Source organism: Salvelinus namaycush, chromosome 3 (assembly GCF_016432855.1).
Source record: "Salvelinus namaycush isolate Seneca chromosome 3, SaNama_1.0, whole genome shotgun sequence".
NCBI classification, from domain to species: domain Eukaryota; kingdom Metazoa; phylum Chordata; class Actinopteri; order Salmoniformes; family Salmonidae; genus Salvelinus; species Salvelinus namaycush.
The window spans coordinates 48278691-48305962 of NC_052309.1; the positions used below are offsets into that span (position 1 = coordinate 48278691).

At 44.0% G+C, this 27272-nt stretch overlaps 1 protein-coding gene across 1 annotated transcript in view; it reads right to left on the bottom strand.

Moving 5' to 3' along the window:
• Nucleotides 1-27272, bottom strand: part of LOC120032004 (rap guanine nucleotide exchange factor 6-like) — a 142475-nt gene that overhangs the window by 98201 nt on the left and 17002 nt on the right. Inside the window, exons 2-4 of the mRNA XM_038977913.1 lie at nt 18219-18289; nt 15646-15702; nt 9525-9608 (exon numbers count right to left, since the gene is read on the bottom strand). Of these exons, the coding sequence (XP_038833841.1) occupies nt 9525-9608; nt 15646-15702; nt 18219-18289 (212 nt within the window). The remainder of the gene's footprint in view (nt 1-9524; nt 9609-15645; nt 15703-18218; nt 18290-27272) is intronic.

Genomic DNA, 27272 nt, shown 5'->3' on the forward strand with positions numbered 1-27272 from the left:
TCTCTCTCTCTCTCCATGCGCCTCTCTCTCTCTCTCTCTCCATGCGCCTCTCTCTCTCTCTCTCCATGCGCCTCTCTCTCTCTCCATGCGCCTCTCTCTCTCTCCATGCGCCTCTCTCTCTCTCTCTCCATGCGCCTCTCTCTCTCTCTCTCCATGCGCCTTTCTCTCTCTCTCTCCATGCGCCTCTCTCTCTCTCTCTCCATGCGCCTCTCTCTCTCTCTCTCCTTGCGCCTCTCTCTCTCTCTCCATGCGCCTCTCTCTCTCTCTCTCTCTCTCCATGCCTCTCTCTCTCTCTCTCTCCATGCGCCTCTCTCTCTCTCTCTCTCCATGCGCCTCTCAATTAAATTCAATTCAAGGGGCTATATTGGCATGGGAAACATATGTTAACATTGCCAAAGCAAGTGAGGTAGATCATTTTTATTGTTTATTTCACTTTTGTATATTAACAGTAAACATTTAACATACAGAAGTTTCAAAAGAATAAAGACATTTCAAATGTTGTAACGATGTACAAATGGTTAATGTACAAAAGGGAAAATAAATAAGCATAAAAATGGGTTGTATTTACAATGGTGTTGTTCTTCACTGGTTTACCTTTTCTTGTGCCAACAGGTCACAAATCTTGCTGCTGTGATGGCACACTGTGGTATTTCACCCAGTAGATAAGGGAGTTCATCAAAATCTGCTTTGTTTTCGAATTCTTTGTAGATCTGTGTAATCTGAGGGAAATATGTGTCTCTAATATGGTCATACATTGGGCAGGAGGTTAGGAAGTGCCGCTCAGTTTCCACCTCATTTTGTGGGCAGTGTGCACATAGCCTGTCTTCTCCTGGGAGCCATGTCTGCCTACTGCGGCCTTTCTCAATAGCAAGGCTATGCTCACTGAGTCTGTACATAGTCAAAACTTTCCTTAAGTTTGGGTCAGTCACAGTGGTCAGGTATTCTGCATGCAGTCTCTTTGGTGTTTGTCCCATTTTGTGAATTATTGGTTGGTGAGCAGACCCCAGACCTCACAACCATAAAGGGCAATGGGGTCTACAACTGATTCAAGTATTTTTAGCCAGATCCTAATTGATATGTTGAATTTTATGTTCCTTTCGATGGCATAGAATGCCTATCTTGCCTTCTCTCAGATCATTCACAGCTTTGTGGAAGTTACCTGTGGCGCTGATGTTTAGGCCAAGGTATGTATCGTTTTGTGAGTTCTAGGGCAAAGGTGACTAGATGGAATTTGTATTTGTGGTCCTGGCGACTGGACCTTTTTTGGAACACCATTATTTTGGTCTTACTGAGATTTACTGTCAGGGCCCAGGTCTGGCAGAATCTGTGCAGAATATTTAGGTGCTGATGTAGGCCCTCCTTGGTTGGTGACAGAAGCACCAGATCATCAGCAAACAGTAGACATTTGACTTCAGATTCTAGTAGGGTGAGGCCGGGTGCTGCAGACTTCTAGTGCCCGCGCCATTCGTTGATATATATGTTGAAGAGGGTGGGGCTTACGCTGCATCCCTGTCTCACCCCACGGCCCTTTGGGAATAAATGTGTGTATTTTGCCTATTTTAACCGCACACTTGTTTGTGTACATGGATTTTATAATGTCGTATGTTTTTCCCCCAACAGCACTTTCCAACAATTTGTATAGCAGACCCTCATGCCAAATTGAGTTGAAGGCTTTTTTGAAATCAACAAAGCATGAGAAGACTTTGCCTTTGTTTTGGTTTGTTTGTTTGTCAATTAGGGTGTGTAGGGTGAATACGTGGTATGTTGTACGGTAATTTAGTAAAAAGCCAATTTGACATTTGCTCAGTACATTGTTTTCACTGAGGAAATGTACGAGTCTGCTGTTAATGATAATGCAGAGGATTTTTCCAAGGTTGCTGTTGACGCATATCCTACAGTAGTTATTGGGGTCAAATTTGTCTCCACTTTTGTGGATTGGGGTGATCAGTCCTTGGTTCCAAATATTGGGGAAGATGCCAGAGCTAAGGATGATGTTAAAGAGTTTTAGTATAGCCAATTGGAATTTGTTGTCTGTATATTTGATCATTTCATTGACGATACCATCAACACCACATGCCTTTTTGGGTTGGAGGGTTTTTATTTTGTCCTGTAGCTCATTCAAGGTAATTGGAGAATCCAGTGGGTTCTGGTAGTCTTTAATAGTTTATTCTAAGATTTGTTTTGATCATGTATGTTTCTGCTATTTGTTCTTTGTTATAAAGCCAAAAAGATTAGAGAAGTTGTTTACCCATACATCTCCATTTTGGATAGATAATTCTTCGTGTTGTTGTTTGTTTAGTGTTTTCCAATTTTCCCAGAAGTGGTTAGAGTCTATGGATTCTTCAATTACATTGAGCTGATTTCTGACATGCTGTTCCTTCTTTTTCCATAGCGTATTTCTGTATTGTTTTAGTGATTCACCATAGTGAAGGTGTAGACTCAAGTTTTCTGGGTCTCCATGTTTTTGGTTGGACAGGTTTCTCAATTTCTTTTAGATTTTTGCATTCTTCATCAAACCATTTGTCATTGTTGTTCATTTTCTTCGGTTTTCTATTTGAGATTTTTAGATTTGATAGGCATGCTGAGGGGTCAAATATACTGTTAAGATTTTCTATTTTCTCTATCCCCCTCCGCGCCCCTCTCTCTCCCCCTCCGCGCGCCCCTCTCTCTCCCCCTCCGCGCGCCCCTCTCTCTCCCCCTCCGCGCGCCCCTCTCTCTCCCCCTCAAATTCAAGCTGCTTTATTGGCATGAAAAACATTGTTGCTTTGGCAATAGACACAATGTGTACATTGTAATAAAAGTATAAACAATAACAAATAATAATATAAAATGGTAGTAAATAATAACACAAAATTAAATACAAAAATAACAACAATATAGTAGAATGTAATAAATATAAATCTCTCTATCCCTCACCGCGCCCCTCTCTCCCTCCCCGCTCCGCGCCCCTCTCCGTCCCGCTTCTCCGCGCCTCTCCCCCCCCGCCCCGCCTCTCCTTCTCTCTCCATGCCCCTCTCCCTCTGCGCACCCCTCTCCATCTTTCTGCGCCCCTCTCCCACCCGCCTCTCCACACCCCTCTCCCTCTCCGTACCCCTCTCCCCGAACCCCTCTCCATCTTTCTGCGTCCCTCTCTGCGCCCCTCTCCATCCCACCTCCCTCCGCACCCCTCCCCGTCCCGCCTCTCCCTCCCCGCTCCCCTCTCCGTCCCGCTTCTCCGCGCCTCTCCCTCCGTGCCCCTCTTCATCTTCTGTGCCCCTCTCCCACCCGCATCTCCGCGCCCCTCTCCCTCTCTGTACCCCTCTCCCCACGCCCCTCTCCGCACCTCTCCATCTTTCAGCGTCCCACTCTGCGCCCCTCTCCGCCCCACCTCTCCCTCCGCACCCCTCTCCGTCCCGCCTCTCCGTGCCCCTCTCCCTCTTTCTGCGTCCCTCTCCGCGCCCCTCTCCCTCCCGCCTCTCCGCGCCCCTCTCCCTCCCGCCTCTCCCTCACCTCCGCGCCCCCCCTCGCTTTTTGTCTCTGCGTGGATTTGTGATGTCGTATATTTTTCCCCCAACACCACTTTCCATCAATTTGTATAGCAGACAATCATGCCAAATTGAGTCGAAAGCTTTTTTGAAGTCAACAAAGCATGAGAAGACGTGTCCTTGTTCGGTTTGTTTGTCAGTTAGGGTGTGCAGGGTGAATACGTGGTCTCTCGTATGGTCATTTGGTAAAAAGCCAATTGTACATTTGCTCAGTACATTGTTTTCACTGAGGAAATGAACTAGTCTGCTGTTAATGATAATGCAGAGGTTTTTCCCAAGGTTGCTGTTGAGGCATATCCCACGGTAGTTATTGGGGTCAAAATGAGGATGATGTTAAAGAGTTTAAGTATACTTAAAAATAAAGGAGAGCCGCACACTCTAGGAGCTCAGATGCAAAAATATTTAATTTACCAATGTTTCGACAGGCAAGCTGTCTTCATCAGGGTACAATGACCTTGATAATTTATTGTTAAAACGAGAGGCTGCTTGGATCTTTAACTTAAAGACCCTTGCTCCCTTCGGTCTTAACGTGGACTTTGATCTGAAGCCATTCTTGTGATTGTTGTGACTTTGCCATTGTGGTTGTTTGTAGGCTTGTGTGGTCTTAAGTGAGTCTATGATCGTATGCTATCCATTTGTATTTATTGTATGCTGCTCTTTCTATGCCATTTTAATATTTGAGAAATTAACCAACGATATTAGGCCACTCTTGGCCATGATTACAGACACCTGTGTGTCTTGACACTATATATAAACGAGTCATCCCGCAGTGTCTGTGATTGTACCCTGATGAAGATAGCTTGCCTGTCGAAACGTTGGTAAATTAAATATTTTTGCATCCGAGCTCCTAGAGTGTGCGGCTCTCCTTTATTTTCAAGTTTTCTACTCCGCTAGCCAGCACCTCGCCTAAATAGGTGTGCGTTTCTTTTTCTTCTAAAGAGTTTAAGTATAGCCAATTGGAATTTGTGGTCTGTATATTTTATCATTTCATTTAGGATGCCATCAACACACTCTCTCAATGTCTCTCTGCTCAGATAGGGTTGGAGGGCTGCTTGGCTTAATCAGCCGTGAGAGCCGGAGGTCAGCCTCGCTTTGACTCCTCTCTCCACACTCCAGTGAGGCTGGGCCTGGCCTTGTGCAGCCTGTCAGCTGATGGGAAATGCTGCCTGCCAAGCCTTTCTGCATGCCTGCCTAGCTCCCTCCATCTCATCCCCCAGGAGCTAATATATGCCTACGCCTCACTCCAGCCCTCCATTATCTCCCCCTATCTGACACTACAGCGCCCCCACCACAGCAAAGGCATCAGCAGCTCTGGCCCCTCGGGCGAGGCAAGAGTGACTGGGACACAGAGATCCTATTTTCCTCTCACAACGCTGTTATCAAAACAGTTCTGTGGTAAAATAACTGGATTATGGCAAATCTAAAAAGGCAAAATTAACTTACTGTGTCCTTTAGAGTCCTAACTCTGTGCAGTAAACATCTTTGGGGTTTTACTAACAGACAGGTCTTTCAGCAGGTGTTGAGGGGTTTCTCTCTCCAGAAGAGGTCCAGTAAGAGAAGAGGTTGAACCCAAACCTCCAGACAGCTGCAAAGCCTAAGGCCCTCGGTGAGATACTAAAGCCACACACACACACACACACACACACACGTCTTTAAGCCAAATATAGACACTTCTTGAGGTAGTCATGTTACCCTCCTGGTAACCAAGCCCGGTCAATAAGTAAACTCAGTTCGGGAACAGCCTGGTTAGAAACAAAAAAACAAAACAGAAGTTGTTTAAAAAGACGTTGAAACAGAAGTTGTTTAGTGCCTGTGTCTCCACGGTAACGATGACTAACAGTGAAGAGAGAGAGAGCGACCACACACCACTGTCGAGCTGGAGCCGAGCATCTTGCTCTTAGCTCAGACTGTTCTGCTCTCTTGGACAAAACGCCACACAGTCATTAACACTACAGCCAAGACCATGTTGGCTAGCAATAAATTGACCGACATGAAAATATCACAATGCACTGAACCACTAGATAGGCCTAGTTCTAACAACATTTAGAAATACTCATCAACTAGACTAACCCATTTTAGTTACTAGAAATGCATGACTGCTACGTTACGTAAAAACGTACTATTGTTACAACTACGTAAAAACGTACTATTGTTACTACGCCCAGCAGCAACAATCACAAAATAGCATCAATGTAAAGGGGGGGGGGGTCGATGAAATTCAAGAAAGTATTTAGGTGAAATTGAGTGTAATTCTATCAAACTCAAGCCACAGGGTTGAATATTGACATTGACAGAAAGGACAGAGGCTTTTTGTTACCCACGACATACTATTTATATATTTATTTTTATTTCACCTTTATTTAACCAGGTAGCCCAGTTGAGAACAAGTTCTCGTTTACAACTGCGACCTGGCCAAGATAAAGCAAAGCAGTGTGACAAAAACAAAACAGAGTTACACATGGAATAAACAAACATGCAGTCAATAACACAACAGAAAATCTGTATACAGTGTGTGCAAATGAAGTAAGGAGGTAAGGCAATAAATAGGCCATAGTGGCGAAGTAATTACAATTTAGCAATTAACACCCCCATTGATATATGTGCAGATGAGGATGTGCAAGTATAAATACTGGTGTGCAAAAGAGCAGAAAAAAACAAAAACAAATAATGGGGATGAGGTAGGTAGTTGGTTGGATGGGCTATTTACAGATGGTCTGTCTACAGTTGCAGCGATCAGTAAGCTGCTCTGACAGCCGATGCTTGAAGTTAGTGAGGGAGATATGAGTCTCCAACTTCAGTGGTTTTTGCAATTCGTTCCAGTCATTGGCAGCAGAGAACTGGAAGGAAAGGTGGCCAAAGTAGGTGTTGGCGAAGGGGGTGACCAGTGAAATATACCTGCTGGAGGGCGTGCAATGGGTGGGTGTTGCTATGGTGACCAGTGAGCTGAGATAAGGCGGGGCTTTACCTAGCAAAGACTTATAGATGACCTGGAGCCAGTGGGTTTGGCGACGAATATGTAGTGAGGACCAGCCAACGAGAGCATACAGGTCGCAGTGGTGGGTAGTATATGGGGCTTTGGTGACAAAACAGATGGCACTGTGATAGACTACATCCACTTTGCTGAGTAGAGTGTTGGAGGATATTTTGCAGTAAACAAATTAGTCAATAAAACCACTAGTCTACATTACTAAGCAAGAATACGAATGATGTTTACATTAGAAAAACACAAACAAATGCAAATGTATGAGATTCTAAGGAACCTGCTCCAGTGTCAGATAATCAACAACCTCCGTACATGAGAAGGGCTGTGGTTTCACCAGAATCAAAACATGGAAAGACATGAGAACTTCACAAGAGCTGAGACGATAGCCTGCCCATCAGGTATAGGATCACGTAATCTCGTGTTCATCGAGGCTGTGATTAAGTTAAGATGAATCCGTTTATAAGTGAAACTGTGAGTAGAAAGAGACACTTCTAATGGGCTGTCGCTGGCTCGGTAATTTCTTGCTCAATGTGCCTTTCCCTCAGTAGTAGCAGGCTTGTCTTTCAGATGTTGAGAGTAGATTTAAATCGACATAGTACGGTATCCACACAGGCCCGATGGCATCCTGCCAATGTGTGCCTTACCGCAGGGAATTCCAAAACATTTAATACATGGGTTCACGTTCCCGTTCCCAACCTTCCTTGATTTGAGGGGTCAATTATTTATTTATTTTACAATTCATGATTGTTTATACCAATCTAAATCGCCGATGCTTTAGGATAAAAACAAAGTGGTAAAATGTCAGCAGGAAGACGCGAATCGGATGCTGCACATGGGAATATCTTTGGTTTGTCATTCAGACGCCGAGCTGTGTCCTAAAGTAGACGAGTCAAAGACATCTGACTTTCCTCGGGAATAATCTGATTCAAATGTGAGGATCTGTCGCTATCAATTGATCAAATCACTTTCTTTAAAATATGTATCATTCAATTTAGGTTTCATATAAATGACCATAAAAAAAAACATTTGGTAGCGGAATAACATTTGGGGAAATCGGGTGTATCGGTTTACTTTATTTTGTATTTAATATAGGCTCTTAATAACCAACCATTCAAATTAAAGGGAGGGAGTAACATTTTTCAAATGTGAAAAGGGGGACTCTTAGGGAAAAATAGGTTGGGAACCACTGATATAGCCCATAGCAGCATTTAGATTCCCAAGCCGGCTTCAGTCCACAAGCAGAGAGGGGGGAGTTAAACTCCTTAATGACTTACTAAGGCATACATCCACGACTCCAAGTCCTTGGGCTCAACTCCTAACAGAACGATTAACAGAACGAGGAACACGTAAACACCAACCTGACAAACAGCTACGTACAGATCTGCTTCTCTGGGTCTCTGAGGGGAGATGATATCCAGCATATCCTCAATTGTTTTGGAAGTAAATAGAATGGTACAGGTCTCGACCCAAACTGTTGTAAATCCAAGTCCAGTCTGTTTAGAGATCCAGTGGGAAGAGGAGGCGAGTCATTGTGGGCTTGAGTCTTTTCTAAGGGACGGAGTGCGTTTCTCTCTCTGGTCTGTGTGTCTGATGGCTCCAGGGCGTGTGTGTGCTCATTTCCTGCCTGGATATGCTTCTGGGCTACATGCTGCTCAGGAACACATGGCCATTCCCAGTCCTGCCAGGAGTTCCGCATTCCCCACCTCCCTCTTCCCTTCCCCCTGCTCACTGCCCTCCTAGCCCCCCCCCCGCCCCAACAACCCCATGGACCCCTTTAGAGGCAGCACCCCAACCCCACCGTTCTGCTCTGTCTGTCATCAACTGCCGCGCACAGGAACACGCACAGACGCCATGTTCACTGTCACACATAGGCCTACATCTCTCACGTACACACACGTACACACACGTACACACACGTACACATTCCCACGCGCGGGCATAAACACACAGACACACACACTTCAATATATCTTCAAGGCAGCCGTGGTTGCCCACCTTCTCCTTCTGCACTGAAGCACATGGCGGTCACCTCATATGCGCCCAAATGCTGCCAATATGCAGATTCAGCTTCACACAGAGTGTTCTCCAATGCTTTTTGTCCCCATTTCCCATTTGTTTCATCCTCAATGCTTCAAATCTGATATATGCTGTGCAGTAGGGTAGAGGAAGTGGTACCATGTGCAAATTATCTTTCAAAAGCTTTGTGTTTCATGGCTGGGCAGGAGGGGGGGAAGACGGATGTGTTGGAGAGACCGACCAGGGCAGGCAGACGAACATCATTAATAAAGCGGTGAAAATGGGCCTGGCTGGTGTGTCTGTGTCCGAGACATCTGTACTCAAATCAGCAACACACACACACACACACACACACACCCCTCACTATCAGTGGCTGCAGTTATTATAGCCATGTGGTGCTAGAGGAATCTCACACTTCCCTCAAAGGTGCACTGCATCAAAAAGACACGATCCCTACTTTACGTGTGTGTGTGAGACAGTGAGAGTGAGACCATGAGAAAGTGTGCATGTGTGTGTTAGAGACGTGTGCCTGTCCGGCTCTCCCGCTCCCCTCGCTCTGACAGACAAGCCAGTGAACTGTAGCAGAACCCCACTCGGTTCAGAGCTCACTCCTTGCTCTATAAAACAGACACTTCATCACAAGCCATCTTATCAAAGCCCACACAGATCTGAAGCACACCGCCGCTTGCTGCTGCCTTCGTCCAGACAGGCCGGTGGTCTATCTCCTACTTGGTTGCGTCCCAAATGGCACCCTGTTCCCTATATAGTGCACTACTTTTCACCAGCACCCTATGGAACCTGGTCAAAAGTAGTGCACTACATAGGAACTAGGGTCAAATGTCACCCTGTTCCCTATATAGTACACTACTTTTCAACAGCACCCTATGGAACCTGGTCAAAAGTAGTGACGCCCACGCCCACGGCCCCTCTCTCCTTACCACGTCCAGTCAGTCTGTGTGAAGAGGCTGTGTGCTGATCAATGGACGATAGATGGTACCTACCAGCATCTAGCCAAGTACATGTGCTCCTTGACGAAGACGGAGCCGGAGAGGAGGATGTACCAACATGTGGCGAGGCTGTCTTGGCTGTAGGGGGAGACAAGATTACAAGAAACATTGTGTTAGTCTACATCAGGGTTCCCCAACTGGTGGCCTCCGCGGGTGGTTTTATTTGGCCCCCAAGTTTTCTGAGCAAATTTAAATAAAAATACAAATTCCGGGGTGTGGAATTTTCATTTCTTAGACATAAGAAATCTGTTCCCAAGTATTCCCATGCATAATAGAGACAGTGATCGTATACAAATGTAAGCAAAGGTTTGAAATGATTCGGTTTTAGTCAAACATATGTTTGGGCTTCTTACGGTCAATTTGCAGAGGACAAATTATTTGTAATTATGTTCCGACTGCCCGACCATCCCCTCCAGAAAATAAATTGTCCCGCGTCTGAATCTAGCTGATGATCCCTGGTCTACATGTCGCCGTATATGGACACGTCTGCATGGTGACATCACATGTGCATTATATTTGAAAAGGATAGGCCGTGAATTTTTCCTCAACCGGGTAAAAAAAAAAAAAATCTGGGCCCTACAAACAAGTCTTGAATGTTGCTTGAGGTGGTACAGTAGATGCATTAGCATCGTTTAAGTAGAGGCTGAATTGCCTTGGAGAAATCCACTTGCATGGCTTCGATAGTCCTGTTGATATTCTGTCCAAACAGGGCACTTCATTAGCCGTCAACCATGAGGAGAGGCAGTAGCATCTCAGTCTCCTCCTCAGAGAGGGAATATGCAGCCGGGGCAGCCTTATTAACAGATGCAATATGGATGGAGAAGGGTAAGGTTTAATTACAATAAAGGTACATATACGTTGGTAGCCTAATGTATAAACAAAATACATTAGCAGGTTCACATGGGCTTTAGTATTTCATAGGGAATCCAGATTTTTTTTCCATATGCTGTTTACTACCTCCAGTATGTACAGTATTAGAACGTTGTGTCAAGAAGCAGTGCGGCTTGGTTGGGTTGTGTTTCAGAGGACGCATGGCTCTTGACCTTCGACCTTCGCCTCTCCCGAGTCCGTACAGGAGTTGCAGCGATGAGACAAGACGGTAACTACTACCAATTGGATAGCACGAAATTGGGGAAAAAAAAAAAAAAAATGGGTGAAAAATACAACAACAAAAAATAAATGGCCAGAGTCGGTCCCCTCCTCAAGAAACTGCAGACCTGTATCTTTACTTTTCTGTTCAATAACCCTTAAGCGTGCTGTCCCTGACCAACTCTCTCACTATCTCGCTCAGAACCATCTTCTTGACCCTAACCAGTCAGGCTTCAAGACGGGTCACTCAACCGACTGCTCTCCTCTTCGTCACAGAGGCACTGCCAAAGCTGACTCTCTCTTATCTGTTCTCATCCTCCTAGATCTATCCGCTGCCATCAACACCGTGAACCATCAGCTCTTCATCTCCACCCTCTTTGGGCTGGGCGTCTCAGGCTCTGCACACTCTTGGATTGCATCCTACCTGGCAGACTGCTCCTTGCAGGTGGCGTGGAGAGAATCTGTGTCTGCACCACGTACTCACACTACTGGTGCCCCCCACGGCTCTGTTAGTAAATCAATTCACTCGACTCATTTCCTCATCTGGTCTATCCTATCACTGCTATGCGGATGACACTCGACTGCTTCCCCCCCCCCCCCCTTCTGACACCCAGGTGGCGACACGCTTCTCTGTGTGCCTGGCAGATATCTCAGCTTGGATGTCGGTCCACCACCTTAAACTCAACCTCAACAAGACGGAGCTGCTCCTCCTCTTGGGGAAGGCCGGCCAGCTCCACAACCTCTCCATCACAGTTGACAATTACGGTGTCCCCCTCCCAGCTTGCAAAGAACCTTGGCGTGACCCTGGACAACAACCTGTCGTTCTCTACAAACTTCAAAGCAGTGACTCAATTCAGCAGGTTCACGCTGAACGACCCTATCTCACACAGGAAGCGACACAGGTCCTAATCCAGGCACTTGTCAACTCCCATCTGGACAATTGCAACTCGCTTTTGGCTGGGCTCCTTGTGCCATCAAAACACCTGCAACTTATACAGAACGCTGCAGCCCACCTGGGGTTCAACCTTCCCAAGTTCTCCCATGTCACCCCGCTCCTCCGCACACTCCACTGGCTTTAGAGTTTAAGCTAGCATCCACTACAAGACCGTGGTGCTTGCCTACGGAGCAGCAAGAGGAAACTGCCCTTCCCTACATTCAGGCTATGCTAAAACCCTGCACCCCTACCCGAGCACTCAGTTCTGCCACCTCTGGTCTCTTAGCCCTCACACCCCAGCTCCCGCTCAGTCCAAGCTCTTCTCTGTCCTGGCACCCTGTCCTAGCTTCCCCCTGAAGCTAGGACAGCAGAGAAACCCATACCTCTTCATAGAGTATCTTAAATAATCCCACAGCACCCCCCCCCCCTGCAGCTTTTCATGAATATTCGCACTTTACTTTTTCCCCCCTTACAAGCGCTGACTTTGCTGATAGCTATGTGTGATATGTGGTTGTCCCACCTAGACATCCTAAGATGAATGCACTAACTAAGTCGCTCTGGATAACAGCGTCTGCTAAATTACTAAAATGTAAAAATGGTAAACAGACAAAACAACGGTAACATGACAAGGAAACCGTGCTCATTAGCCACCCGAGTCACGGTCTGTTCACCACTCTGCTACCATCTAGAAGACAGAGACGGTACAGGTGCATCAAAGCCGAGACCGAAAGACTGAAAAACAACTTCCATCTCTAGGCCACCAGACTGTTTAACAGCCATCACATAAAACGTGGTAATTAACTACAATGACCATAACGCCTACTTGTCCAATCTATGTGCGGCAGACACGGAGAGAAGAGACAGAAGACAAGTGATCGAGAAGAAGAGAGCGCAGTTGCTTTGAGGTATCTCTACCTGGAAATACATGATTGCTAGTTGGTATTCAGCGGTCATAAAAGTAAGCCTTATTTACTTTTAAGAACAACTAAAAATGTGATTTTGGCAGACAGCATAAGCAACAGCTCTATAGAGATGAGACGTTGACTTATAATTAAATAATAAATTCATCAAATAAAATAAATATACAGTGCCTACACAAAGTATTCAAACCCTCCAAGTTCAAATAACAGTCACATCTCAACATCAACTGTTCAGAGGAGATCAGGCCTTTCATGGTCCAATTGCTGCAAAGAAACCACTACTAAAGAACACCAATAAGAAGAAGAGACTTGCTTGGGCCAAGAAACACAAGCAATGGACATTAGACCGGGCGAAATCTGTCCTTTGGTCTGATGAGTCCAAATTTGAGTTTCTTGGCGACACGCGGTGTGGGTGAACGGATGATCTCCGCATGTGTATTTCCCACCGTGAAGCATGGATGTGGTGGTACTTTTCTGGTGACACTGTCAGCGATTTATTTAGAATTCAAGGCACACTCAACCAGCATGGCTAACACAGCATTCTGCAGCGATACGTCTTCCCTTCTGGTTTGGGCTTAGTGGGACTATCATTTGTTTTCAACAGGACAATGACCCAACACACCTCCAGGCAGTGTAAGGGCTATTTGACCAACAAGGACAGTGCTGCATCAGATGACCTGGCCTCCACAATCCCCCAAACTGAACCAAATTGAGATGGTTGGGGATGAGTTGAACTGCAGAGTGAAGGAAAAGCAGCAAACAAGTGTTCAGCATATGTGGGAACTCCTTCAAGACTGTTGGAAAAGCATTCCATGTGTGTTATTTCATAGTTTGTCTTCACCATTATTCTACAATGTAGAAAATTGTGGGGGGGGGGGGACTTGAATGAGTAGGTGTTCTAAAACGTTTGACCGGTAGTGTAGATATCACATTTACTTAAGTATACAGACCCTTTACTCAGTACTTTATTGAAGTACCTTGTCCTGGAATACAGCATCAAGTCTTCTTGGGTATGATGCTACAAGCTAGGCAAAGATGTATTTAGGGAGTTTCTGTCATTATCCTCTTAAGCTCCGTCAGGTTGGATGGGGAGCGTTGCAGCACAGCCATTTTCAGGTCTCTCCAGAGATGTTAGATCGGGTTCAAGTCCGGGCTCTGGCTGGGCCACTGAAGGACATTCAGAAACTTGTCCCGAAGTCACTCCTGCGTTGTCTTGGGTGTGTGCCTAGGGTCGTTCCCTTGTTGGAAGGTGAACTGTCGCCCCAGTCTGAGGTCCTGAGCGCTCTGGCGCAGGTTTTCATCAAGGACCTCTGTACTTTGCTCCGTTCATCTTTCGCTCAATCCTGACTAGTCTCCCAGTCCCAGCCACTGAAAAACAACCCCAAAGCATGATGCTGCCACCACAATGCTTCACCGTAGGGATGGTGCTAGGTTTCCTCTAGACGTGACACTTGGCATTCAGACCAAAGAGTTTAATCTTGGTTTCATCACACCAGAGAATCTTGTTTTTAGGTGCCTTTTGGCAAACTTCAAGTGGGCTGTCATGTGCCTTTTACTGAACAGTGGCTTCTGTCTGGCCACTCTGCCACAAAGGCCTGATTGGTTGAGTGCTGCAGAGATGGTTGTCCTTCTGGAAGGTTCTCCTATCTCCACAGAGGAAATCTAGAGTTCTGTCAGAGTGACCATCTGGTTCTAGATCACCCCCCTGTCCAAGGCCCTTCTCCTCCAATTGCTCAGTTTGGCCAGGCAGCCAGCTCTAGGAAGAGTCTTGGTGGTTCCAAACTTCTTCCATTTAGGAATAATGGATGCCACTGTTCTTGGGACCTTCAATGCTGCAGAAATGTTTTGGTAGCCTTCCTTGTGCCTCAACACAATCCTGTCTCGGAGCTCTACGGACAATTCCTTCGACCTCATGGCTTGGTTTTTGTTCTGACATGCACTGTCAACTGTGGGACCTTATACAGACAGGTATGTGCCTTTCCAATTTATGTCCAATCAATTCAATTTACCACAGTTGGACTCCAATCAAATTGTAGAAACATCTCAAGGATGATCAACGGAAACAGGATGCACCTGTGCTCAATTTCGAATCTCATAGCAAAGGGTCTGAGTAGTTAAGTAAATTAGATATTTCCCCGAGTGGCGCAGTGGTCTAACGCACTACATCGCAGTGCTAGCTGTGCCACTAGAGATTCTGTGTTCGAGTCCAGGCTCTGTTGCAGCCAGCCGCGACCGGGAGACCGGCGCACAAATGGCCCAGCGTCGTCTGGGTTAGGGGAGGGTTTGGCCGGCAGGGATGTCCTTGTCCCATTGCGCAAAAGCGACTCCTGCGGCGGGCCGGGCACAGTGCATGCTAACACGGTCGCCAGGTGTACAGTGTTTTCTTCCGACACGTTGGTGCGGAAGTGGGCATTGTGTCAAGAATCAGTGCGGCTTGGCTGGGCTGTGTTTTGGAGGACGCACGGCTCTCGACCTTCGCCTCTCCCGAGTCCGCGCGGGAGTTGCAGCGATACATTTTTATTTTAAAAAAGCAATCCGCAGGACATAAAACAATAGAGGAAATATGGATATAAATTGAGACGTAGTATTTTCATACTTTAGTATACGCTTTTCATATTAATATGAAATTCCTGTTATTTTTCATAGACTTTCACAAAAACAAGTGTAACTCTGAAATGTCAACGGACCACTGAAAGTATACCAAGTTTTTTATTTTCAAAGCCTTTTACATTTAATTCAGCATGTGTCATGCGAATTTCACTTTTTGCGACCTGCGGAAACAACTTTGAAGACAACAACCACAAAATATAAAACCCCAAAAAGTTGTTACGAGAAACCTGCACCCACAGCTGTGCCCATGTCCAGACTTTTTGGATATAATGTTAAATGAAACGTTAAAGTAAGACCCCTCTGAATGATTCAGAACATGAAGAATCTTATTTGCCTTGGTAAAAAAATCTATTTTATAACATAAGTGAAATTTCATCACCTGGGCAGAGTGGGTGGACACTACCATCATCAAAACTGTGTACGCAACCAATAAATGTATTTGATGCTGCAGACAAAAACAGAAAAGGAAAGCAATGTTCTTCAAGAGAAGCAAAGCAGATGTTTAGGTTTTCCTGTACGTGTGTGTGTGTGTGTGTACGTGTGTGTGTGTGTGTGTACTTACTAGAACAGGACGTGGTTAGCTTCGTGTCTCTCATACCTGGCTGAGGTACACATCGACCTGCACAACAACAAAACATCATCTTTATTATGACTATCAGTTCATACATTACCAGTTTTATAAATTATACGCGTATACATTATCATTATTCATATATTATCAGTGTCATAGATTATACGTTTACACACACACAACAGGTTTTTTCTGGAGGTGTAGATAACTTCCTGCAATTTTAAACCAATTTCCTGCAATTCTGAATTTCTCCATGGAGCTGTGAGACATTTTTTCAGTTTAAACGCTAATTTCCTACAATTCTACACATTTTGCCACAGATAATGCTTTGTTATTTTGCTCAAACATAATAACAAAATCAATACTGCTAAATTCATTGATTTTGGAATTTTCAATTCTCCTTGACTGTCTAGCTTTTATTTTGGTGATTGTTGATTCTCCAAGATTATATTGCTGAAAAAGATGTAGGCCCGTTATCATATCTTCATACTTTATATCTGGTTTTAGTCGTTTCAATTTACACTGAAATAATGTCCAATCAGTGGAGAGAAAGAAAAAAATATATATATGTGTGTATGTGTGTACACACACACATATATATATATTTTCTTTATCTCCACTGATTGGACATTAGCGACGTGAAAAAACACTTAGCTCAGACACTACTAGTTCATACATTATCAGTCCATACATACGTTTCCTACATTATCAGCTTTATATATTACACGTTTATGCATCATCAGTTCAGATTAGTGATGGGGGAAACAAATTACATAGTTACAATATATTGTTAAAAATAATATCAAGCACCAGAGTCTCTGGGTTCGCGCCCAGGCTCTGTCGCAGCCGGCCGCGACCGGGAGATCCGTGGGGCGATGCACAATTGCCCTAGCGTCGTCCGGGTTAGGGAGGGTTTGGCCGGTAGGGATATCCTTGTCTCATCGCGCTCCAGCGACTCCTGTGGCGGGCCGGGCGCAGTGCGCGCTAACCGAGGGGGCCAGGTGCACGGTGTTTCCTCCGACACATTGGTGCGGCTGGCTTCCGGGTTGGAGGCGCGCTGTGTTAAGAAGCTTGGTTGGGTTGTGCTTCGGAGGACGCATGGCTTTCGACCTTCGTCTCTCCCGAGCCCGTATGGGAGTTGTAGCGATGAGACAAGATAGTAATTACTAGCGATTGGATACCACGAAAAATTGGGGAGAAATTAAAAATAAAAATAAAATAATAATAATATCACGATATGTATCGTTTTGACAATATCACAATATTATTTTGGCACTAGTTGGATGTACTTGCACCAAAACTCTGTATAGATTGTTCTCCGTCTTTTTAAATAAGGAGCCAAATCGTCTTCAGCACATTTATTTCCATGACTGATCAAAACTCTCGTCCCTCTGCAGCAGACATACGGTGAGCAATATGTTTGAAAGATCGAATCACAATAAAAAAAAGATCACAGTATCAAATCACAATACATATAGAATCGTAAGAAATCGCAATACATATCTTATCGTGAGTAGTGTTGCCTGGTATACCAGCACCACGGTAATATTACGGTGCCAAACTGTCATGAAACTTATGACGCCAACATTTTAGAATACTGTAGTACCATTTCATACGACACCGACTTTTTCATCCCTACCGATGAAAATAAATATTCATAAAGTCAGGTCTGTTTATAAATTCAGTTGAATTTAAGCAACAGCCACTGGTCTATTTTATGCAGATTAGGGCTGAGAAATGCCTGGGACCTCACAATACAATATTATCACAATACTTTGGTGCCGATACGATATGTATTGCGATTTAATACTGTGATTTTATTGCAATTCGATGTTCCAAACACATTACTCACCATATCTGCTAAAGAGGGACAAGAGAGAGCCATGATAAAACTAGTTTGAATCAGTCAGAGAAATAAATATGCTGAAAACAAATTGGCTCCCTATTTAAAAAGAAGATGGAGAACAAGCTATGAACGAAAAAAACGCTGTTTTGGCACAGCCGATACAGCGGGAAAATAGGTACAGCCGATTTGCGGGAAAATAATATTGCGATATTGTCAAAACAATACATCGTCAAAAAGAATATCCCGATATGTAACTGCATTTTTTCTCCCATCACTAGTTCAGACATATACATGACCACAACCAGACTGACAGCTCTCATATCCGAGTGTTGATTACGTGGAATGGTTGTGGTTAATGTCTCAGTGGTGTATGGCTGCGTGGCCTGGCCTGCACGCCATCCCCAGTGTGCGCAAGTCAACTCTGTCCTATGTATGAACAGGAGATTGGACTGGAAAGGTCATGTGGATGAGTCACAGAACACTAGTTGCAGCTTCCACACCTGGGCCTGTATTCATAATGCCTCTCATCAGAGAAGGAGTGCTGATCTAGAATCAGGTCCCCCCTCCCGACCATGTAGAAAAGCCCAATCTCATTCATGATGTTTTAAAAAAGGCCAAACTGATCCTAGATCAGCGCTCCTACTCTAAGATGTGGTGTAGGCAGCTTTAGCAGGGTGGGTGTTTTGGTGTAATGGTTGGACGGAGAGGTAAATCTGACCTGAGCTGGTGCTCCCTGAGGTGGGACAGGACATCCATGTGGTAGAGGTGACAGTAAACGGTGTGCAGGTCCTGGAGGAGGCGAGATAAAAAAAATACATTTTAAAAAGGTTCAAAACAGACATCTCACCTCACCCAGAGGCAAGGCAACACAGGTTGATTGACAATTGAAAGACTTGAGAAATGCAGCTCAGGGTCAGGCTGTGGTTGGTTTGCCAAAAAGGTCTCTTACTCTAAAGCAGGAACTGGAGACCTAAAAGCGTAAGTCACATGTACACTATAGGCTTAATACTCTCAGATATGTATTGAATGACGGCGCAACATGTTTGGGCACGCAGGCTCTCAGTCAGGATTGACCAAAGAGTCTCAAAACGCTGGAGGATTTGTACGGATTACCAAATGACTGTCAATCAGCCGTTTTTCACAAGACACACAGAACACACATACAGCCATCCCATATCAGAGCAGCACAACGCTCGTAAAAGATTAACCTCTGGCTGCTTAACTAGGGAATAAATTAACCTTTGTACATGATTTTTGTGTCAACTCAGCACTATGCAAACCAGACCAAGGGCACGAGCGAATGTCCATTTTCCTTGAGGAATTTAGGCCCATTGCGTAAAAACATGTTTCCCATCAAATTGACAAATTTAATCCGGAGCGACAAACACTCACTGACACACAAAGCCCTTAAAAACAGAGTCCTATCAAACACAGCTGTTCAAACATTAAGAGCAGAAAGCCTGAAGAACGCATGTGGAAACTTCCATGCGGCCATATGGTGTGGTAGGACAAGAGGAGCTATTGAGCCTACGGGCAACTAACATTAACAGGTGTGGCACACTCCCTCAGTGACTTCAGCCAAGCGCGCGCGCACACACACACACACACACACACACACACACACACACACACACACACACACACACACACACACACACACACACACACACACACACACACACACCTGTGTGTGGCAGCAAAACAGCAAGTGCTAGTTAGCTGAGACGGCTGAGGGACAAATTCATTAATAGTATTAAACCTCTGGGTTTTTGTCTTTGTGGACATCCTAGCGTATTTGCTGAGCAAGTCATGGTGTACCGTACTCAGATGTGTGTGTGTGTGTGTGCGCGCGCAGTGTAATACAGCTGGGACGATAAACCGAAAAATATCGGACACAGGCCATACCGATCACTTATCGCAGGCCTTTTGCTAATATAGGTGATTGTTAAATGGGACACTGGATGGCTACAACCATTACAGTTGTAGTAGTAGTTTAAAGGATAATAAAAAACTAAAGAATATTATAAACATATCGTTTTATTCATCATTATCACAGAAATTCGGCCAATTTATCGCAATAGGGATTTTTGTCCATATTGCCCAGCTCCTCCGTGGACACAAAATAATTTCTCAGTGTTGAATAGACAGATCCTGCAGAAAACACCAGGCAACGCTGGAATGTGACACAGGAGACTGTAATAAATACAGGGAGGGGTAGAAGTGAGTGACTGTGTGTGTGGGTGTGTACAGCATAGACCTCCTGTCCGTGTGCGTGGGGTTTAACCATGAATAACAACAACATCAGAGCCATGGCAGGCTGGGCTCCTCAGCATTTAGCCTCTCCTTCCGCTAACACTTCCTGGGAGAGCTCATCTGGCCTGAAAACCAGAGGCCAGCCAGGATTTGCTGATAGAAACCCTCTGACTGTCGGTCACTCTATTCTCTTTCCTTCTACTTCACACAAAGGAAAATCAGGAGGAACAGGTGGAGGGAGTCCACCTATTGCAGGGGTAGGCAACTAGATTCAGCCGCGGGCCAATTATAGTCGGAGCAGATGGCCGGGGGGGCGGAACATAATTATAATAATTTGTACACAACAAATTGACCACAACTATGCCCAAAAAGAGATTGTATTTTCTATACAGTACCAGTTAAAAGTTTGGACACACCTACTCATTCAAGGGTTTTTCTTTGTTTTTACTATTTTCTACATTGTAGAATAATAATACATTGTAGAATCAAAACTACGAAATAACACATATGGGATCATGTAGTAACCAAAAAAGTGTTAAACAAATCAAAATATATTTTATATTTGAGATTCTTCAAAGTAGCCACCCTTTGCCTTGATGACAGCTTTGCACACTCTTGACATTCTCTCAACCAGCTTCATTAGGAAGTAACCTGGAATGCATTTCAATTAACAGGTGTGCTTGTTAAAAGTTCATTTGTGGAATTTCTTTCCTTCTTAATGCATTTGAGCTAATCAGTTGTGTTGTAACAAGGTAGGGGTGGTAAACAGAAGATAGCCCTATTTTGTAAAATACCAAGTACATCATATGGCAAGAACAGCCCAAATAAGCAAAGACAAATGACAGTCCATCATTACTTTAAGACATGAAGGTCAGTCAATTCGGAAAATGTCAAGAACTTTGAATGTTTCTTCAAGTGCAGTCGCAAAAACCATCAAGCGCTATGATGAAACTGGCTCTCATGCACCACAGGAGGACCCAGAGTTACCTCTGCAGCAGAGGATAAGTTCATTAGAGTTAACTGCACCTCAGATTGCAGCCCAAATAAATGCTTCAGAGTTCAAGTAACAGACACATCTCAATATCAACTGTTCAGAGGAGACTGCGTGAATTATGCATTCATGGTCGAATTGCTGCAAAGAAACCACTACTAAAGGACACCAATAAGAAGAGACTTGCTTGGGCCAAGAAACACATTAGACCGGTGGAAATCTGTCCTTTGGTCTGATGAGTCCAAATTTGAGATATTTGGTTTCAACCGCTGTGTCTTTGTGAGAGGCAGAGAAGGCGAATGGATGATCTCTGCATGTGTGGTTCCCACCATGAAGCATGGAGGAGGAGGTGTGATGGTGCTTTGCTGGTGACACGGTCAGTGATTTATTTAGAATTCAAGGCACACCTAACCAGCATGGCTACCACAGCATTCTGCAGCGATACATCATCCCATCTGGTTTGCGCTTAGTGGGACTATGACCCAAAACAATGACCCAAAACACACCTCCAGGCTGTGTAAGGGCTATTTGACAAAGAAAGAGAGTGATGGAGTGCTGCATCAGATGTCCTGGCCTCCACAATCACCCGACCTCAACCCAATTGAGATGGTTATGGGATGAGTTGGACCGCAGAGTGAAGAAAAGTGCTCAGCATATGTGGGAACTCCTTCAAGACTGTTGGAAAAGCATTCCTCATGAAGCTCGTTGAGAGAATGCCAAGAGTGTGCAACTCTGTCATCAAGGAAAAGAGTGGCTACTTTGAAGAATCTCAAATATATTTTGATTTATTTAACACTTCTTTGGTTACGACATGATTTCATAGGTGTTATTTCATAGTTTTGATGTCTTCAATATTATTCTACAATGTAGAAAATAGTAAAAATAAAGAAAAACCCTTGAATGAGTAGCTGTCTAAACTTTACTGGTACTGTAAGTATTTTTCTTTTAACTAAAAACTGGTGGGTAAAAAATAAAGTTGTGGGCCGGTTTTGGCCTGTTACCGACCCCTGACCTACAGTGTGACTGAGCCCCAACCCTCCTCCTGATAGTCTGTACATGGAGTAATCTGGACACAAGTCTGTCATCAACTCAGTCATAGTCTGGATAGAAAAATACTTCTTCCAGACAGGGCTGTACTTGGCTATTCTTTAGAAGTTGGGCTAGGCTTATTTCCTGACCATGTGACCTGACCAGTGAAAAACCCCTGGCCCTATATTATCTAGTAAGATCTGTGTTCCTTATGAGGGTCTTGTTCAAGGAAACTGCTAGGAGGGGTTCCCGGTCTTCCTCCTATAACCCTTATGACCAGAGATTTACAGGCAAGCCTGTATTTTTATAGACTATATTACCTCATGTTGAAAAGTAGACCTCTTCATCCATCGGCTTTAAAACACAAGCACCACTGAATTGGATAGGGAGAAGATGCCAAATGACGACCTGAAAACGCACACCACGGTACAATTCAATTCATTCTGTATGAAATAGCCCTAGGCCTGCCCCCACTTATAGCTCGGAAGAAAACTACAATTCTTGAAAACACTGGCAGCAGCATACTTACTGTACACCGACGTCTTCGAGCTACTAAAACCGTATTGACTTTCCCTCAGAGCTAACTGGGTTAGCGAGAGCAGCTTCTGCTGTGGCAAGCACTATTCTTTCTGAGGCCAGAGGAGTCGGCCGGGTGAGCGCAGCGGTTGAGTTCCAATTTGGACCCTATTCCCTAAGTAGGAAACTACTTTTTAACAGGGCCCATATGGATCTGGTCAAAAGTAGTGCACTATATAGGGAACGGGGTACCATTTGGAACACAGCCAGTGAGTGCAGTATGGGGCCGGCCGGGCCAGGACCCAGAGGTGACTGAGGCCAGTAGTGTGTTCAGGTCATGCCAGACAGACCCCTGTCCCCTACAGTCAATGTGTCCCACATGACCTGGGGCAGGGGTCCACTCAATATGCAGGCGCCACTTTGCGCTTCTTCTCACTGGGGGGGGGGGGGGGGGGGCAAGGCAAGGCCAATGGTCGCCTACATTTAAAACACATGTCTATAGGCTTAGGTCTACAACTGGCCTCCTTTCCAGAGTCCACCCCACCTCATCATGGCCAAACATATATATATATATATATAAAATAAAAAAACTCTGCTCCCCTTCAGTCATTGATCAGACTGAAACTGATCATCAATAGCCCCAGACAGGATGTCAGGATCACCAGCGTGAACCTTTTCAATAAAATTGTCTGTCTCCCCCATGGAGTGCTGTAACTCAATCACACTACAGTCAAAGTCCAGCTCTCCTGTACTGACAAGGCTGCTTTGCAGGGTGAGGGGGTTATTATGTTTCAATTAGCCTAATCTAAATAAATTCATGCAATAGACACATTACAATTCTGTAGGCTATTTAAATGTAACTCACCCGCACCCTGCTTCTTTGATTTTAACTGTGTTGGCGTAAGAAGCACTCTAGGATGACCTTTGACCTATCGTCTCCCTAGAGGTTCACAAAGTGGCCTGACCCCATCTGTGACACGTGACATCATCAGAGTGTTGAACCATCCATTAAAACACATCACCAGCTAACTACAGACAAATAGCGTATCACATAAACTGCACATACGATCATCTGAACTGTCAAAATATACCATTTTCCAACATGTCAGTTTACACTAAATCAAATGTACAACGATAACAAAATAATGTTCTTCATTTCACTTAGGCCTATGCTTGACAAAAATGATGTGGTAAAAGATTAGGATTGCCTATTTAATTATTTTTAATCAATCAAAGTGGGCCTAAACATAAAACACAAGAAGCTGCAAAAGGACAGCAGCAATCTTGCAATTGAACAGCAAATGTAAGCAATGTCCTTTTGTTTATATGTGTAGAACAGAGTGACATGCAGGTACAGTGTTGCTGCCACCTTCTGGCACATAGGCTGCCTGCTCCTCAGGTGACCCTGTGCAATAATTACAAGCAAGCTCTTTCTCGCTACAGAAGCACCACCCTGGTCTGTAGACTAGAGTTCAAATGGTCTTCCAAGCTTACATAAAATGTACAGTATGTAGACCTTACAGAGGAGGGCATTGTACATAACACCACAGCACAGCCATTCAGGTTGCAGAATAAACATCCTCCTGGACATTTCCATAGACTTCTAAAACTTCTATCAACAGTATAAGAATAACACATCTGAAGACTTCACACATTCACTGCAATTCACCCCGGTATCTTAAACACGACGGGAACACAGCAGACTCTTTATACCTCATTTCATAATACACACATTATTTGAGGCTTGGAGTACGCCCAGGCAGAAACGAGCGTAGGCTAAGGCAGTGAATTAGAGGTCTGTGGACTCGGGGAGGCAACACGTGACCGCTTCACTGTATTGTAGGGCCGACTGAAGAGATCACACACCCATTCAGGCATTTAAGCATTTCAGATCAAAACTCTAAAACCAGGGACGATGCAGTAGCACTACAAATCTCCTTACTTGACATTAAGATGGCTTAACTTCTGTGAGAAAAAAAAAGATGTTTCCATTAACGGTTTGACATGCACGCCTGTAAGGTCAGATTTGATTTTATTCCCGCTTAAGACCGTTGGTCATAAAGCAGCAAAGTGCTCGGGTTAAATCCTCTCTCCTGTTAGCGCTTCATCAAGGAGTCCCGAGTGGCGCAGCAGTCTAAGGTACTGCATCTCAGTGCTAGAGGAGTCACTACAGACCCTGTTTTGATTCCAGGCTGTATCACAACCGGTCCGTGATTGGGAGTCCCATAGGGCGGCGCACAATTGGCCCAGCATCGTCCGGGTTTGGCCGTCATTGTAAAATAAGAATTTGTTCTTAACTGACTTGCCTAGTTAAATATTTTTTATAAAAGAGTCAGAATCATGCTTGGCTTTCAGGTAGGACTACAGCGCTTACATTTTGCCATGGTACGGAGCGTCAAACTAATCAAATGGTACTTAGCCTAGCCTTTATGCAGTGGTATAAAATACTAAATTAAGTAAAAATACTACTTTTAAAGTATCTGTACATAATTGACAACTTTTGGATTACTACATTCCTGAAGAAAATAAATCTACTTTTTACATTTTCCCTGAGACCCAAAAGTACTCGTTACATTTTGAATGCTTAGCAGGACATGAAAATGGTCCAATTCACACACTTAAAAGAGAACATCCCGGGTCATCCATACCGAGTGATCTGGCAGACTCACTAAACACAAATGCTCCATTTGTAAATTATGTCCGAGTGTTGGAGTGTGGCCTTGAATATCCGTAAATGAAAAAAAAAAAGACTATTTTGCCGTTTGGATTGCCTAATAGAAGTAATTTTAAATGATTTATACTTCTACTTTTGACACTTAGGTATAGTTTTGCAATTACATTTACTTTTGATAGTTAAGTATATTTAAAAGCAAATACTTTTACTCAAGTAGTATTTTACTGGGTGACTTTCACTTGAGTCAGTTTCAAATAATGCATCTTCACTATACTGAAGTATGACAATTGGGTACTTTTCCCACCACTGCCTATATGTACAGTATGGCGCTTTTAGAAGGGGGCAGTCAGGTTCCTTGGCCCCCCAAAGTCGATACTTTCAACGCGGTTGATCCCTTACGGTGTAAAAATAAAAGTGGGTCTTTAGTGAAATCCTTAAAAGCCTGTGGGAAAAAAAACAAGAAGTTTATAGAAAGCCCAGGGTAGTAATGGGGCATCATGGAAAAAAGGTAGAGTGCTGCTGTACCATCGCCACACTACAGTACAGCTGTCATCTATCCACCAGCCCCTGTGCCAGACAACACAGCCAAAAGCTTGGCTGGAAAACACAATTTTTTTTTGCCATTATGTAATCTTAACTAATTCGCAGAGATTGATATTTTAGACTCGACGACGGCTGAAGAGAACAGCAAAGTTATGACAACAACTTAGGATGTCAAACTTGAGCAAAGGCTCTAACTCCAAGTCATAATCCAAGCTATGAAAAAAAAAACTCTGGGTTTACTCTTTATTCTAAATTGTAGATATAACAAAAAAAGTTAAGGGCTACGGTTGTTTTCTCTCTACCCATAAGCCTGGAAGACACCTTGTGAGAGAGAGCAGAGTTTGAGAGAGAGCAGAGTGCTGAGCTCACTTTGGTGAGGCTGTAGTCTCTCTGCTGCCAGCCCGAAAATAAGTGTTTGAGGGTGGGCGGCTGGGCTTACAGTGTCTACAAAGCATTCACACCCCTTGACTTTTTCCACATTTTGTTATGTTAGAGTACGCATTTAAAAATGGCTTACATTCAGATGTTGCGTCACTGGCCTAGACAGAGTACCACAATGTCAAAGTGGAATTAAGTTCTTTGAAATGTTTACAAATGAATACAAAATGAATGGCTGAAAGGTGTGGGAGTCAATAAGTATTAAACCCCATCCGTTATGGCAGCCAAAATAAGTTCAGGAGTAAAAATGAGCTTAACAAATCACATAATGAGTTGCATGGGCTCACTCGGTGTGCAATAAAATGATTTTTGAATGACTACCTCATCTCTGTACACCACACACACAATTATCTGTAAGGTCCCTCAATCGAGCAGTGAATTTCTGACACAGATTCAACCACAAAGACCAGGGAGGTTTTCCATTGCTTTGGAATGAAGGGCACTAATAGGGAGATGGTAAAAAAAAAAAAAAAAAAAAAAAGGAGACATTGAATATCTCTGAGCATGGTGATGTTATTAATTACACGTTGGATGGTGTATCAAGGAAGGAAGCCACTCAGGGATTTCACCTGGAGGCCAATGGTGTAACTTACAACAGTTACAGAGTTTAATGGCTGTGATAGTAGAAAACTGAGGATGTGTCAACAACATTGTAGTTACTCCACAATACTAACCTAAATGACAGAGTGAAAAGAAGGAAGCCTGTACAGAATACAAATATTTTTTTAAATGCATCCTGTTTGCAACAAGACACTAAAGTAAAACTGCCAAAAATGTGGCAAATAAATGTACTTTATGTACTGAATAGAGGTCAACCGATTATGATTTGTCAACGATTATTGGAGGACCAAAATAAGCCGATACCGATTAAATCGGCCGATTTTTTTTTTGCTTATTTGTAATAATGACAATTACAACAATACTGAATTAACACTTATTTTAACTTAATATAATACATCAATAAAATCAGTTTAGCCTCAAATAAATAATGAAACATGTTAAATTTGGATTAAATAATGCAAAAACAAAGTGTTTTAAAAGTGCAATATGTGCCATGTAAGAAAGCTAACGTTTAAGTTCCTTGCTCAGAACATGAGAACATAGCTGGTGAAGCTGGTGGTTCCTTTTAACATGAGTCATCAATATTCCCAGGTAAGAAGTTTTAGGTTGTAGTTATTATAGGAATTATAGGACTATTTCTCTCTATACCATTTGTATTTCATATACCTTTGACTATTGGATGTTCTTATAGGCACTTTAGTATTGCCAGTGTAACAGTATAGCTTCCATCCCTCTCCTCGCCGATACCTGGGCTCGAACCAGGAACA